Source organism: Octopus bimaculoides, chromosome 28 (assembly GCF_001194135.2).
Source record: "Octopus bimaculoides isolate UCB-OBI-ISO-001 chromosome 28, ASM119413v2, whole genome shotgun sequence".
Classification (NCBI taxonomy): domain Eukaryota; kingdom Metazoa; phylum Mollusca; class Cephalopoda; order Octopoda; family Octopodidae; genus Octopus; species Octopus bimaculoides.
This window is the reverse complement of record NC_069008.1, coordinates 8,976,533-8,994,100: the sequence shown is the minus strand read 5'-3', so window position 1 is coordinate 8,994,100 and position 17,568 is coordinate 8,976,533. Positions and strand designations below refer to the sequence as shown.

General features: G+C 38.3%; 1 protein-coding gene across 1 annotated transcript in view; it reads right to left on the bottom strand.

Moving 5' to 3' along the window:
- LOC106872326 (serine/threonine-protein phosphatase 4 catalytic subunit) overlaps positions 1 to 17,568 on the bottom strand; it is a 42,660-nt gene that overhangs the window by 17,358 nt on the left and 7,734 nt on the right. The window contains exons 2-5 of the mRNA XM_014919273.2: positions 11,705 to 11,755; positions 7,325 to 7,448; positions 5,467 to 5,619; positions 1,049 to 1,222 (exon numbers count right to left, since the gene is read on the bottom strand). Of these exons, the coding sequence (XP_014774759.1) occupies positions 1,049 to 1,222; positions 5,467 to 5,619; positions 7,325 to 7,448; positions 11,705 to 11,730 (477 nt within the window). The 5' untranslated portion in view covers positions 11,731 to 11,755. The remainder of the gene's footprint in view (positions 1 to 1,048; positions 1,223 to 5,466; positions 5,620 to 7,324; positions 7,449 to 11,704; positions 11,756 to 17,568) is intronic.

Here is a 17,568-nt window from a genome sequence, read left to right as displayed (position 1 = left end):
CACTGAGTTCAAATATCACGCCAAACAATGTCGGAGACAATAACTCAACTGTTTGCAAAGTGAAATCAGGTGTTTTAACGAATGTACTAACGAGATTTGGGTTCAAATATACATTTAAATAACAATGGGTACGCTCGGCCGGCTACGGCCAGGTTAGTCTTATGAACCAAAAACTTTTTCGGCCGGCTACGGCCGGGTTAGTAACGAAAGGGTTAAACTCAGGCTGACCAAATCCTTGCAAATGGATTTGGCAGATGGAAAGTGAGAAAAGTCCATTATTATATAGGTAGATAGATATACATACACACACACACACACTTATACAATAAACATGGAAGCATCAAGTAGGTTGTATTTTTACCCAATTTTCTAAAGCTGTTTTCACAGTTATTCTCTGGCATTTGCAATTTCTTTGTTTCTAAAAATGTGAGAGACAGGGGGAGAGAGAGAGAGCGAGTGAGAGAGAGAGAAAGAAAGAGAGTTGGCTTCTCCTTCCCTTGATATTGCACAATAGTTGATTGTGTCATTGTCATACAGGCTGCGTCCTTCATTTCAATCTTCCCTGAAAACATGTTTAGACAAAGGGAAATATTGCATGACCTGGAAATGGGTGAGAGTTGGTGACAGGAAAGGCATCCAGCTGTGTAGAAATTCCACCTAATATATATCATATCTTATATCTAAAATGGTGGAGGTAGTAGTGTGATATGTTGGTGTATAGGTGTCATGGGGGTGCTTTCTGTTGTTAAACTCCAGTAGATCTGATCAAACAAACTTATAATCAAAGGTGCTCTCGCCAAGATCATCATCTTTTTTTTTTTTTTTAGACACACAGCAAACATGTCTCTCCAGTTTTTAAGAAGGAAGAGAATGATCTGAAGATTTTGCTGCAGTTTCTAGCAGATCAAACAGCACCCCACCACTCCCTCACTAGTTCATTATAGGGTGACTAGTGGTGGTGACTATATTGAAGAAGGGGAGGGGGCAAGGAGGGAGGAAGAGAAGGAGGAGCAGCAGTAGAGAAAATGTGACAATGGGTCTGACTTACTTTGCCGTCAATGATCGCTGATAAACTAAGGAAGTCGAATATTTCGGTACAGTAGCGCCACACAGTGATAGACCCATACTTCCTCAAACATTCATCATAGAAGCCATACACCTGGGTAATCTGTCGACTTTCGTGGTTGCCTCGGATAAGAGTGATTCTGTCTGGGTATCGCACCTGTAATGGAAAATTTATAAGGAAGGTTCAATAAGAGAAGGAGGAGAGGTGTGTGTAAGAGAGAGAGAAAGAAAGCGAGAAGGAGAACTGCAACTTATAATTATTAACTAGCAGCTAGGCCCGGTTTCACCCGGTTGGTTTGGATGATGTGGCTGTAAAACCTGCTCTGTGTAAGCATTTGACTTGTTTGGGCCCTCTTACATTAAAAAACAATTTTAGAATTACTTTTCTGTCAAACATCTATCACCCCTTCCTTTCTCATTCATAAAAACAAGAGTATTATTATAGTAGATTATTTCGGTAACCATGGGAGCTATGAAAAAATACAAAGCCCAGCATCACCACAGATCATTCTACACATCTGTGTAATTTTTCGTGTAATTCCACCTAGCTGTTTGACTGAATCCCAAGACAAGAAAGAATTGCCCATGTCAAATTTATATGTATAGACTACACATACAACATATACAGAACACAAACACCATCTAGGCAAAATAAACCAACTTACATTACTCTACATCAGTGATTTCCAACATAGGGCATATGCCCCCACCAGTGGGGCCTGGGAAAATTGTGGTGAGGTGTGTTGCCGTTATCACGAAGCACAAGGTTCCCATTAGTCTCATTTAGCATTCAGTTTATTCTGTTACATGTAATACACATTTATTCATATTGTTTTGAATTAGTCATACATTGTCTTGTAGCTTCAAGATTTTGATGATGTGGTGGTTTATTTTTAGAATGATATTGTAGGGTAGGTGTGAGGGGCTTGATGTGGCCAGTTTGAACATAAAGCAGGTAGAATAATTCTTCTCTATATCCTTCCAATTTTAGTATAGGTATGCATTGTATGTGTATGTATATATATATATATATATATATATATATATATATGCTACCCCTATTTTGCAGAAAAAAGTGTTGGTGGCTGGCTATGAGACTCGAACTCACACCTCCATGATTACGCGTCGAGGTGCTCTGAACCATTAAGCTAAACCGCCTACACCATTTTTTTCTGCAAAATAGAAGTAGCTTATCCTGTTCAGGCTATATTATTAGCATTATCCTGCATTTGAGAATTTAAAAACTTTCTAAGACATCTCAATGTTTCTAAAGCAAACTTCGTTTGTTTGTTTACATTCATAATTTGAATTTTATATATATATATAATGTATATATATAATATATATGTAATACATATATGTATTATACATGTAATAATTGAATTATATATTATGCACACAATTTCCTGGTCTATAGAAAAACCAGTCATCATCATCATCATCATCATCATCGTTTAACGTCCGCTTTTCATGCTAGCATGGGTTGGACGAACAGTACAGCAAAATAGAGGCTTGGAACTATTGCTCTACACTGGTAATTTTCAATCACTTGTAATTCAGCATTTCTCTCCCCTAATTTTACAAATGCCCCCTGCTATGCCATGTTTGGCCAAGCAAATGTCCAGTTTTGGGGAATGGTTTATTATCCATGGTTTCTTAAACTATCCCATCTGTCTTTTTCTTTTTTTAGATATTTACTTGAACTAGCACTCCTATGGTGCTGTGTGGTAAGAAGATTGCTTCCCAACTACATGACTACTGGTTCAGTCCCACTGCTTGGCACCTTGGGCAAGTGTGTTAGAACTAGCATGGTCCCAGGGCAACCAAAGCCTTGGAGTAGATTTGGAAGATAGAAATTGAAAGAAGCTTCTGTGTGTGTGTGTGTGTGTGTGTGTCTTTGTTTCTGTATTTGTCTTGCACTACTGCTTGACAACTGGTATTGGTGTGTTTACATCCCTATAACCCAGTAGTTTGGCAACAGAGACTGATAGCATAAGTACCAGTTTAAAAAAAAAAATAAGTACTGGGGTTAATTCATTTGACTACAAAATTTGTCAAGGTGATGCCCCAGCATGGCCGCAATCTAATGACTGAAACGAGTAAAAAAAGGTAAACTACAAAAGAAGGAAAGGCTTTCTTCCTCCTCCTCCTCATTTTTTCTATGCTTGCAAGGACCAAGCATAATTTGTGGAGGTGGATTTTTTTATGTCGGAATGCTCTTCCTGTCCCCAACCCACACCGGTTTCAAACTAAAATATTTCCCCGTGGCTGAACATGTTGGCAAGGAAGACTGGAAACAACAATAATTATATAACAGTGACCCTTATTTACAACTATCATAAGATGTCACAAAAAGGACGCACACACACACATATCTGTCTTGTGTCATTTACTTGTCTATCATTTGACTGTGGCCATGCTAGAGCACTGACTTGAAGGGTTTTAGTCAAACAAATCAACACCAGGGCTTTTTTTAAAGCCTGGTACCTATTCTATTAATCTCTTTTTGCTAAACCACTAAGTTATGGGAACATAAGCACACCAACACCAGTTGTTCTATAGTAGAAGTCACTCGTCCACCCCTTCCTTGGAAGGATATAGAGAAGAAGGGCTATATCTGCCCCAATTATTCTACCTGCTTTATGTTCAAACTGGCCACATCAAGCCCCTCACACCTACCCTACAATATCATTCTAAAAATAAACTACCACATCATGAAACCATGCAGTTGGGAAGTGAACTTCTTAAGCATGTAGCCATGCTTGTGGCTATTTACAGATAAGGAATTATATATTTCTTTCTTTTTGGGAACTCTGTTGGTTATGATGATGAGTCTTCCAGTTGATTCAACTGACCAAAACAGCCAGCCCATGAAATTAACATGCAAGTGGCTGAGTACTCCACAGACACGTGTACCCTTAACATAGTTCTCAGGGAAATTCACGGTGACACACAATGTGACAAAGCTGGCCCTGGAGCAAAGTGAAATGTCTTGTTCAAGGACACAGCACATGCCTGGGAATTGAACTCACAACCTTATGCTTGTGAACTTAATACCCTAATCACTAAGCCAGATGCCTTCACATCAAATTATATTGGACCTTAACAAATCAGCAATCATTCATTTGCTCAATAATAACACAATACCTATTTGTATTTTAATCTCGACAAAAACATTTTTTTAAAAATGAGATTAAAATACAAGTACAGACTTGATTTTGGGGGCTTTAATCCTTTAGCATTTAAACTGGCCATATCCAGCCCAAATGTTTTACCTGTTTTATGTTCAAACTGGCCAGATCCAGCTTCTCCCACTCACCTTACAATGTCATTCTAAAAATAAACACATCTTCAAAATCTTGAAGCTACAAGATAATACAGGATTAATTTTTTAAAAAGTGGATAAATAAGCATTACATTTGATAAATTAATCTGAATGCTATATGGTTAATCCCTTTTATTTTTAAGAAAAATCATACATCACCTCTCAGTGTGAGTTCACCATGCTCTTTCTTGGTGAGTGGGGTCTATTAGCCAGATTAAGTACCACTGCTCTACACAGACCTAACTCTAAAGTAACAAATTAACTCCTGAAACAACAAACCAAACCTCGAAATAATTCTTTCTACTGCAGACATAAGGCCTGAAATGGGTGAGGAAAGCCAGTTGATTTCATCAACCCCAGTACTCAACTGGTATTTATTTCACCCAAATGGATGAAATGTGAATCATCCTCGATAGAATTTAAATTTAGACCATAAAACCAAAAGAAATGCTGCTAAACAATTTGTCTCGGGTGTTAACAATTCTATCAGCTTGCCGACTTACAAAACTTCATAATAATGGTTTCAAATTTTGGCACAGGGCCAGCAGTTTTTGAGGGGAGAGGAAATCGGTTACATCAAACCCCAGGACTTGACTGGTATTCATTTTATCGACCCTAAAAGGATGAAAGACAAAATTGACCTTGGTGGAATTTGAGCTTAGAATGTAAAGACAGACAAAATGCTGTTAGGCATTTTCTCTAGCATGCTAACAGTTCTGCCACCTTGCCAAACCTTATAATAGTGCAAAATAATGTGTGTGTGTGCGTGTTATATGTATGTATGTGTTTGTTCATCTTGCATCCATTTTTCTGAGCTGGCATAAGTTGGGTGGGTGCATATTTGATGCTTTTGCACTCTCCAACCTTTACCTACATTAAGAGTACAGAGTTACAGAATGTAATTTTTACCAGGCTCACACTGCTACATTCCCAGAGAGCAGGGCTGCTAAGGAACACAGAAGTGTCCCAAATGTCACAAGAGAAACACACATAAAACTTTCAAAGACATAAAAATAATGATTTGTAATACAAGCAAAAGTCCCACAAATATTAAAATTAATAAGGTTACTACTCACCTTTAAAGCTAATAATAATAAAAATGTTTCTACGCTGTAAAATCCTCGATCGACAAAGTCACCCATGAAAAGGTAATTTGTATCAGGTACATAACCGCCGACTTTAAACAATTCTTTCAAATCATAAAACTGGCCATGGATGTCACCACACACCTGGAGAAACAAAAATGTAAAAAGGTTAAATAAAAAAGTTACACAAAAAAGATAATTATACAAGTAAGGTTTAGCTGTATGGTTAAGAAGTTTGCTTTATAACCATATGTCCTCGATTTCATCACACTGTGCAGTAACGTCTATGACAGTGGAGAGATAATGTGTTCAGACTGTTGAATCAAACTACATACAATTAACCACTGTATGTCTAAAAGATACTGGACAAGTCCAGACTGTCACACTGAACTACATACAATTAAGCAGTGCATCTCAAAATTACACAAGGTGGTGGAGAGATAACTGGAGTCCAAACTGTTAAATTGAACTATAAACAATTAATCAGTGCATATCAAGAAATACAGAGAACAGAGGAGAGATAACATGTCCAGACTGTCACAATGAACTACATACAATTAACCATTGCATGTCAAAAATACACTGGACAATGGAGAGATAGTATATCCAGAATGTTAAACTGGACTACATACAATGAACCACTGCGTTACGCAATGTGATTCACAGCTAGACAGAAGCAACATACAACTGGCGAAATAGATCTGTTGGTCACACAGTTATTCAGCCTGGGTACCTATGAGCCATAAATCTGGTTGATGAGACAGCAATGGCTAGAATACCTTCAGACCATAGATCTGCTCTACCTGGTCCTAAACAATGTCATTCACCATTACAAGTAACCAAGACTTCTGGTGATTTGCTGTGCTTGAGAAGACACAAGAGGCTAAGTGAAATTATGGTTGTGGTCAATGCCAGTATCATGAAAAAGGCACCTGTGCCAGTGACACTCAGTATACTCTGTGGAGAGTTTGGCATTAAGAAGGGAATCTAGTTGTAGAACCGAAGCCAAAACAGACTAGTGTCTGGTACAGCACTCTGGCTAACCAGTCCCAGTCAAACCATCTAACCCATGCCAACACGGAAAACGAACACTAAATGATGATGATGATGATGATGATTATATCATCAACAAGCAGCACCACCTTCACACTACCAGCGGTCAACACCGTCTTTATACTGGAAAGTGGAGACATTACATATCCACACTATCTCACAGAACAACATACTATTAACCTAGAAATGAAACCAGTGTGCTTCGGTGGATGGGTAATGTCAGCATGCATATGCAACAGAGTGTCAGTGATTTGAGAGAAAAAAAGGGTATACGTGGCATGAGATGTAGTTTGCAAGTGAGAAGACTTTGCTAGCATGGTCATGTGATGCATTTGAATGAAGACAGATGAATCAAGAAGTGCCGAGCTCTAATTGTGGAGGGAATGTGTGGAAGGGGAAGATCCAAGAAGATGTGGAACAAAGTAGTGAGAAAGGATCTACAGACGTTGAAATTGACAGAGAAGATGACAGGGGACTGAGACTTTTGCTGTGCTTGAGAAAACACACCAAATCAAGTAAAAGTGTGGTTGTCTTTACATACAGGCTTGTCCCCAGAATCCCTTTCCAACTGAGCATTCCTAATCTTGTGAGCTGCTGGTGCCACATAAAAGCACCTACTACACTCTGTAAACAGGTTGGTGTTAGGAAGGGCATCCAGCTGTAGAAACCATGCCAAAGCAGCCTGGGCAGCTCCTGTCAATCCGTCCAACCCATGCCAGCATAGAAAATGGATGTTAAATGATGATAATGAACAACAACAACAACCAACACCACCATTACAAAACAATTCACTGACCGTGACGGGGGAATCTACTTTCTGTACATTACTCTCCTCAATCAGGATCTCCCGGGCCTTTGCACAGAGGGTTTTCACCTCATTCTCCTTGATGGTTTCGCATCGTCTTAGCTGTTCAATTTGTCTAGAAAAAATGAAAGAGAGATAATAGATCAAATACTTCAAACAAACTCATCACATTAGAACAACACTTTTTCTTTCATTTAACCCTTTAGCATTTAAATTGGCCATCTTCTACCATAATCTTCGATTGTAATCTTATGGAAATAAATATATTCATCTCATACCTCCTGATTTCCTATATATTCTATATACTCTTCATGATTAGATTTACTAGATCTCAAATGCATAGAACTATACATTTGTTATATCGTATGTTCGGATGGCATACCTTCGCCAATGACGTACCTCTACTCAACTACCAAACTCTCGCTTCCGGCAACTCAACGTTTAGTCTAGCGACAGCTCTGGCTCGCTCTACACGACGCTTCCAACTAGCTATCACATCCACTATTTATACATACTGGACTAGCCTACTTATCGTCTGGGGGCGTCCATACAACACCTCTCCCTTTTAAGAATTTTTTTTTTTTCTCAACCCAAATTTATCAATTTTATTTCCTTGGTAAACTGGCATATCTTTTTCTCTTAGCGTTAATTTCCATCATTTCTGTAGGTTTTCTCTTCCTGTTTGACCTATGCTTGTAGTGTTGTTTTGTTAGTGGGGGCAGGCATTTTTTTTATCGCGTTGATCCTAGAAGGGACCGGTTTACGTCCGTTTTCATCGATCACCTGTCCCATGTACTTTATTTTTGTCAAGAAAATTTCATTTATCCTCACTTACTTTAAACCCATAATCGCTTATTCGTTTGTAAACCTCTTCTATATGTTCAATGTGTTGGTCTCTCAATTCACTTTTGATCAATATGTCATCCAAGTATGGGACCACGAACTCACAACCTGCTAGCATAGTATCCATCACTTGCTGAAATATTGCTGGTGCGACCTTAACCCCAAATGGCAGTCTTTTGAAACGGTACAGACCTTTATGAGTATTGATTGTTAATACTTTAGCACATTCTTCATCTACCAGTAACTGGAGGTAGGCCTCTGACAAATCCAGCTTGGAAAAAATTTTCCCACCATTGCACTTAGCAAATATTTCTTCTGGGTGTGGAAGCGGATAGTTGAAATTTTTTAAACAATCATTAAGACCAGTTGAGAAGTCCGCACCTACTCTTACCTTGTTCTTTTTTATATATACCGTAGGAGCCGCCCACTCAGAGTAATCTACTTTTTTCAATTACTTCCATGTCTTCCAATCTTTTTAATTCCTTCTCAACTTGGTTTAACACTGCACAAGGTACATTCCTTTTCGGTTTGAACACCAGCACCGCATTTTCTTTCAACTCAAACTATTTTTACACATACTAAGCTCTTTCAAAAACACATCAGGGTACATCTTTTCCAATTTTAGTTTCAATTTTTCTGATGCTTTCTCTGACACAGACTGTGATGCATTCACCTTATTACATTGTGTATTCAGTGGTAGATCCCACAGGTCAAATTCTTCCATCAAATCTGTCCTGAACAGATTCATTGTATTCTTAAATACCATTAGTTTACTTTTCTGTGTCATGTTTTAAAGTTTTATTTCTGGTGAAATTTCGCCCAAGAATTGAACTCATTCCCAACACACTGTGAGCTATCCAAGTAGTTTTTTTATACACTGGCCTGCCTATCTTACTCCATGTTGCCGTATTTATTATCGATACGTCTGAACCAGTATTTAATTCATTTTGGTCTGAAGACCATATATTTCTATCAACACAAATTTTCGATTTTGTATGGTATGATTTACTTTTGTTGAGTAGACTTTCTTCGGTTTTACAATTTTCTTTGACTGGCATTTCGTCTGTATATGTCCAATTTTACCACACTTGAAACAGGTTTTATCTTTAAAGGAGCAATCTTTCCTCAAATGTCGATCTCCACAACCATAGCACTGTTTTGAATTTAAATTTTCCCTTCTTTCTGTACTTTCTTTACACATTTGTACATTATTATTATTCTTGTCTTCTATCTTTCTTTTATCATTTCGAAGGTTTATTATTTGTTGGCATTCCTCAGCCACGTTCTGCAAAGTGAGTTTCACATCTTGATTCAGCTTTGATAATATTCTTTTTCTAATTTCCGCGTCTTCCGTTGCCACTAGCCCTTTAACAATATTTATTGTTTCATCAAAACGCAATTCCACGGGCATTCTTGGCAAAATAAAGTTACAAAAACTTTCATGTTCCAGAGGGGCAAGCTTTCACAAAAGGAGCCTGACCTTCCTTTCACTAGACCATCCCTTGGCATTCCTCTCGGAATATGTCTTTATATCGTCTGTAATATGCAGTAAAAGTAGTTCTTTCATCCGGTTTGTAGTGAAGTTCTTCAATGTAATTTGCAGCACCATCTGCTGAAAATGATTCTGTCGTATTTCTCGACTGCAGTAACAATTCTGTTAACTTCTGTAGTTGCTGCTCTTGTTGTTTGACAACTGCTTTCAGTAACTCTTCCATTTCAGTACTATTCGAAACCTCATCGCCACTGTTATATCGCACGTTCGGATGGCGTACCTTCGCCAATGACGTACCTCTACTCAACTACCGAACTCTCACTTCCGACAACTCGACTCAACAGAACTCTATGTCTAGTCTACCAACGGCTCTGGCTTGCTCTATGCAACGCTTCCGACTAGCTATCACGTCCACTATTTATACGTATTGGACTAGCCTACTTATTGTCTGGGGGCGTCCACACAACAACATTACACTCCTAATATTGGTTTGTAGTCTGATCCACTAAGGAGCTTTTTTGTGATTACCATCAGATTTATTTATTATCATCATTGCCAGGTTCCAACTTGGCCTGCAGCAACAAAATCTCACCCGCTACACTCCTTGGTCCATCATCACTGCCTCAAGGTCTTGGATACACTTCAGGCCAGTGTCTGCTATCAAGTTGTTGATATGTGACAATGTTTTCTCTTCTTGCATCACCACAAGACTAATTTGGATGCTTCCACTTGAGGGTGGCGCGCACACAGTGACCAGATAATCACAGCTGTCTCTGTAAATATAAATTGCCCTTAAATCATACACAAAAGAAATTTTGTTTTTCATAATTGTATGAATTCCTGTGTATAGAACACAAATTTGGAAGAATTTGCTAAAAATTCCAAAAAACAGAAAAGTTTTGAGGGATTATATGGAATGCTTAAACCAACATTCTGCGAAATGAAAATCATTAATATATCATCAGCATCGGTATTGCTTTAACGCCTACTTTAAAGCCTAGGTCAGATAGAATTCATTGAAGCAAATTTTTTCACTTCTGTCCAGGCAAGGTAATATTACGCGCTGACCAGACGGGTTTCTAAGGAAAACTAAAAACAAACAACACTGCATGTATGACAGTGATACTCATTTACAACTATCATGCGATATCAAGACGAGGGGGCACAAACACACAAACATCCATATCCATCTATCTATACATTATCTGTTTTTGGCATGGTTTTTATGGTTGGAAGCCCTTCCAAGCTCTAACCACTTTACAGAGGGGACTGAGCGCTTTTTATGTGGCACCAGCAGGGTCACCAAAAATAAATCCATTTTCATGTCCTATTTTGGTAAAATTCTTAGAGTCCTCAACTGAACATAACTATCACACTAATAATATGTAGAATGTGAATTTGTGGTGTAAATCCATGTTTTGGAGAATATAATGTACTGTTCCGTTACATACATATATCCACACAATTGACTCCTTTCAGTTTCCAATATGAATTCTACTCATTATCTTTCTTTCACTGGTTTCAGTCATTTGACTGCGACTATGCTGGGGCACTGCCTTGATTTTAGTTGAACAAACCTGGGCTTATATTTTTGCAAAGCCTGGTACTTATTCTATTGGTCACTTTTGCTGAATTGCTGAGTTACGGGGGATGTAAACACACTAACACCAGTTGTCAAGCGGTGATGGGGGACAGATAAATACAAAGACACACACACACACACATATACATATATACATATATATATATATATATATATATACATGATGGGCTTCTTCCAGTTCTCATCCACCAAATTCACCCACAGGACTTTGCTCAGCCAAAAGCCTATAATAGAAGACACTTGCCCAAGGTGCCATGTGGTACCGGAGCCATGTGCTAGGAACTAGGCTTCTTATCACACAGCCACACTTGTTCCTATATATACTTTAACTCTTTTACTTGTTTCGGCCATTTGACAATATATATAATACACACACATATTGAATGTGTACATATAAATTATCTCAAGACAGCATCTCAAACTATATACATACCTGTCTAAATCACTGTATTCGGTCATTATGGTTGGGATGCCCTATCACTTCCTGGAATCAAAAACAAAAACATCAATAATAATTATAGTAAAAATTTCTCACATTAATAAAAGACCACAGCTTCTAAAAAGTGAAAGGGGTTGAGGAAATTTTATATTTCTGTCTACATACAATTCATTTATTTCTATACATATACACATTGTAACCCCTTAATCTCTATACACATATATGCACCCCCTAATTCCTCTATACACATACCATAATCCCTTCATACACACACACGAAATGCATCTACAATCAACCTACATTCAATACTTTATTTCATGGTGCCATCCATTTTTATTTTATTTTATATTATATATTGTATATTATATTATATATTGTATATTCCATATTCTATACCCCACATTAGTTCTGCAGGAATATAAATAAAACATAAAAAACAGACAGTGTTGGAACTCTTTTAAGCAAAATAATATATTCCTCTATACACAATCATACAAAAAAATCCACCTTTTTTTGTATTTATCTTTACTCGCATATATATATATATATATATATATATATATACACACACACACATACATACACACATGCACATACATACATACACAAACACATACAAATGAGTGGATAAGTGAAAGGCATTCATTGTATTCAGGAGTTACATGTATTACTACTTAAAACAGTTTGATTCAGTTCCATGAGACTTAAGGTTTACCAAATCAGTAATCCAAGCCCAAACGAGACAGGTTTCTGTTGGAAGCCACGAAACATGTTGCATGGTGCTGAATGAAACTGGGCAAAATACTTTATAAGCTCTCTGTTAGCACACCAGGCTAACAATATTGTTTAGATTGGTAAAAAATTCCACATATTCTTGTGGCAGGGTCTGAGGTTAAAGTTCATCACCATTCTATATTGTAAATCCATGGTTGTGCCCCAGTTATACTGTTTTTTTACCCTGTGATATGTTGTTGTTGCACTCCATTGCTTACGACATCGAGGGTTCCAGCTGATCCGATCAACGGAACAGCCTGCTCGTGAAATTAACGTGCAAGTGGCTGAGCACTCCACAGACACGTGTACCCTTAACGTAGTTCTCGGGGATATTCAGCATGACACAGTGTGACAAGGCTGACCCTTTGAATTACAGGCACAACAGAAACAGGAAATAAGAGTGAGAGAAAGTTGTGGTGAAAGAGTACAGCAGGGTTCGCCACCATCCCCTGCCGGAGCCTTGTGGAGCTTTAGGTTTTTTCACTCAATAAACACTCACAATGCCCGGTCTGGGAATCGAAACCGCGATCTTATGACTACGAGTCCGCTGCCCTAACCACTGGGCCATTGCGCCTCCACTACCCAGTGATATACAAGACTGCAATAAAGAAAAATACGAAATGACCATTATTTATACCTTATCATACATATATATATTCATTGTTTAATGTCCATTTTCCATGCTAGAATGGGTTGGATGATTTGACCAGGCCTAGCAAGCTTGAGAGCTGCACCAGGTTCCAGTTTGATTTGGCTTGGTTTCTACAGTTGGCTGCCCTTCCTAACACCAACCATTTTACAGTGGCACCTGCCCAAGCACTCCTCAGTGGCACCACCATGGGTGTTTTTTATGAGACCAGCACAGGACTTTTGCAGGCCAACCATCTTCATCAGTGGGGGCAGCCTTATCACGTCTGCTGTAGAGGATGGGTCCTCATGAGTACATACATACATACATAGATATATATATATATATATATATATATATATATATATATATACATATAGATTGGAGCCTGGTGTTGCCATCCGGTTTCACCAGTCCTCAGTCAAGTCGTCCAACCCATGCTAGCATGGAAAGCGGACGTTAAACGATGATGATGATGATCCCTTTACTTGTTTCAGTCATTTGACTGCGGTCATGCTGGAGCATCACCTTGAAGGGTTTTAGTCAAATCAACCCTAGGACATATTCTTTAAACCTAGTACTTATTCTACCATATCTTTTGCCAAACCAATAAGTTACAGGAATGTAAACACACCAACACTGGTTGTCAAGCAATGGTTGGGGACAAACACAGACACACATATATACAATGAGTTTTTTTCTGTTTTCGTCTACCACATACACTCACAAGGTTTTGTTTGGCTTGAGGCTATAGTAGAAGACGCTCAAAATCCCACGAATTGGGACTGAAGCCAGGACCATGTAGTTGGGAAGCAAGCTTCTTACCACAGCCACACTTGCGCATATATATCATCATCATTGTTTAACATCCGCTTTCCATGCTGGCATGGGTTGCGCCAGGCTCCAATCTGATCTGGCAAAGCTTCTACAGTTGGATACCCTTCCTTACGTTAATCACTCTGAGAGTGTAGTGAGTGCTTCACTCTAGAAGTGACACAGATATCTCAATCCTTTCTGTTGAAGCATGTAGGCTCGAAACTTCAAAAACTTTTCCATTCTTCCCAGGTGTCAAATTAATACACCTACTTGTTGTTCCCTCACCTGACTTCATTGTGACCCATCAAACCAAATTGTAGTTGTGGCCAATGCCAGTGTTGTGTAACTGGCACTCATGCTGGTGGGTGATATGCTGTACATGAGAAGACTTGTCAAGTGAAATCGTAGTCGTGGCTGAAGCCAGTGTCGCATACCTGGGCACCCATGCCCGTGGTATGCAAATAGCACCCTTCAAACTTTGGCAATATACAATGCTTGAGAAGACCTGTCAAGCCAAGTGAGATCTTAGTCATGGTTGATGCCGGTGTTTCGTAATTGACACCAGTGCTGGCAGCACATAAAAAGCACCCACTACACTCTCAGAGTGGTTGGTGTTAAGAAGGGCATCCAACTGTAGAAACCTTACCTGATCAGACTGCAACTAGCTGTAGCTTCCCAGCTTTTAACCAAACTATCCAACCCATGCCAGCATGGAAAGCAGACATTAAATGATAATGATGGTGATATATATATATATATATATATATATATATATATAATGAAGAAATAAGTGATATAGATACCCACTTTATACAGCTCAACCGAGTAGCGCTCTGATAGAGCTTCAGGAATATAAAATTAATTCAAACAAATTCAAAGGCCGATGTATATATTCATTTAGTTCATATTAACAAAATTCTCCATGGTATACAAAGTACACACATAGATGCATTCATCTATATGATATATAAAAAATTTCTAAGAATTTATAAATACATACATATACATGAAAATTCATAAATATATAAAAATTCATACACATATAAAATCTATAAACACATAAAAATTCATAAATATATAAAAAGTCTAAGTCCATAAATGTGCTTGCGAAGTCCAAATGAAGAGGGTGATAATGCAGATGTAAAATGATTCATAAGGACTCTGGAAGCTGTATAAAGTCTATGTATAAAGTCTTACGGCCGTTTCGAAAAGATATATGTTGCTATGGGTGAGCTAACTCCAACCATAGCAATTCTCTATATTTCTCTCATTAGAGTTAATAGAATCACAAGGTTAAAATTTTAAAGGAAAGGTGTGTTACATAAAAATCAAATGTTTGATTGGATCATTATCTTTGGGTATATGATATTAAAACACAATGTATAATATAACGACGCTATATACAATATAAAGTTTTGGAAGAAAAGGTTAAATTAGAATCCTATAGTTTAATTATTTTTGGAAAATTTAAACGTTGAAAGATATTTGTGTCTACAGATAATTATAATGTTAGATATTCTATTGAGTAAACTATTTTTGTTGGCTCGGATATGTATATATATATAGTAGAAAATGTGTACAAATAGATATTCAACTGCTACTGTCATGTTTAAAGCTTCTCATAAATTTTCATAATTAAGTCTGCTTTTTGTAGAGTAGTTCAGTAACTTCTATACTGAATAGTATTACTGTGAACTACAAAACTAATGTCGGAGTAAAAAGGATAAACACATGTTAATACAATAGTTTGTACAGCCATTTCACCATTACAATTGCTTGGAGCCCTACAAAAGGTGCTCCAAATGTTTAACCACAGCAGATCATCAGAGAACACCTTATTCTATTAATACTGTAGTATTAATGCAATTTGCTGTATTTCCTTAATATGGTAAAGTGTTCCAGATGATACATTGCAGTTGAGCATTTGGAACATCTACTGCTAGGCTCCAAACAACCACATTGGTGAAACACGTGTACAAATTATTATATATACCTGTGTTTATCCTTATTTCTCATATATATATATATATATATATATATATATACATACATACATACATACATACATACACTCCTTTCAAGTGTTGGGCCTCACAGAAGGCAATGACCAAGACCTTTGGCATTATGTCGTGCTTAAGAAAAAGACCCACCAAGCTGACCAAAATTGCAGTTGTGGCAGATACCAGTGTCATGCAAGTTGGCACCTGTGCCACTCGCACAAAAACGCACTCCAGTGTCATGCAAATGGGATCCATGCCAATGGTACACAAACACATCCTAGTGTCACACAAATGGTACTCATGCTGGTGGCATGTAAAAGCACCCACTACACTCTCAGAGTGGTTGGCGTTAGGAAGGTCATCCAGCTGTAGAAAACCATGCCAAATCAGACTGCAGTCTGGTGCAGCCTTCCAATGTGCCAGTCCAGTCAAACAGTCCAACCCATGCCAGCATGAACAATGGACATTAAATGATGATCATGATATAGGTGCAGGCACGGCTGTGTGGTAAGAAGCTGGTTTCCCAATCATTTGGCTCCAGGTTCAGTCCCACTGTGTGCCACATTGGGCAAATGTCTTCTACTATAGCCTTGAGCTGACCAAAGCCTTGTGAGTGGATTTGGTATGTGTGTGTGTGTGTGTGTGTGTGTGTGTGTGTGTGTGTGTGTGTGTGTGTGTGTGTGTGTGTGTGTGTGTGTGTGTGTGTGTGTGAGTATATATATATATATATATATATATCTATCTGTGTATGTCTCAGTGTGTTTGTCACCCAATACTGCTTGACAACCAGTGTTGGTGTGTTTACGTCTCTGTAACATTAGCAGATCAGCAAAGGAGATCAATGGAGTGGGTGCTAGCCTTAAAAAAGTCAGTCCTAGGGTCAATTTGTTCAACTAAAACCCTTCAAGATGGTGACTCAGCATGGCCGCGTCAAATGACTGAAACGATGAAAGATAAATTATATATATAAGTAATAATTTCAAATTTGGATTTACACCTTGTAGTGATTAATAAAGAGCTTCATGAATTCCTTTTTCTTTCTCCCATATTTTACGACAAAGGACTAGGAGTTGAGGCAATTTGCTGTATGTGAATCAAGTTAAGTAACATCATGGTCATCCATACATACAGGCATATGCTTTGCCGGTGCCACTGCCATGTAAAACACATCTGTGCTGGTGCTGCATAAACAAACCTGTGTCTGTGGCAAGTAAAAGGTACCTATTAAACTTTGTACAGTGACTGACATTAAGAAGGGCATCCAGCTGTAGAAACCATACCAAAATAGACAACTGGACAGATTCCCCAGCCAAACCATGGCAGCATGGAAAACAGACATTAAACAAATGCAGATGATGATACTTATATATATATATCATCATCATCATTGTTTAACGTCCGCTTTCCATGCTAGCATGGGTTGGACGATTTGACTGAGGACTGGTGAAACCAGATGGCAACACCAGGCTCCAATCTAATTTGGCAGAGTTTCTACAGCTGGATGCCCTTCCTAACGCCAACCACTCAGAGAGTGTAGTGGGTGCTTTTACGTGTCACCCGCACGAGAGCCAGTCAGGCGGTACTGGCAACGGCCACGCTCAGAATGGTGCATCTCATGTGCCACCCGCACAAGAGCCAGT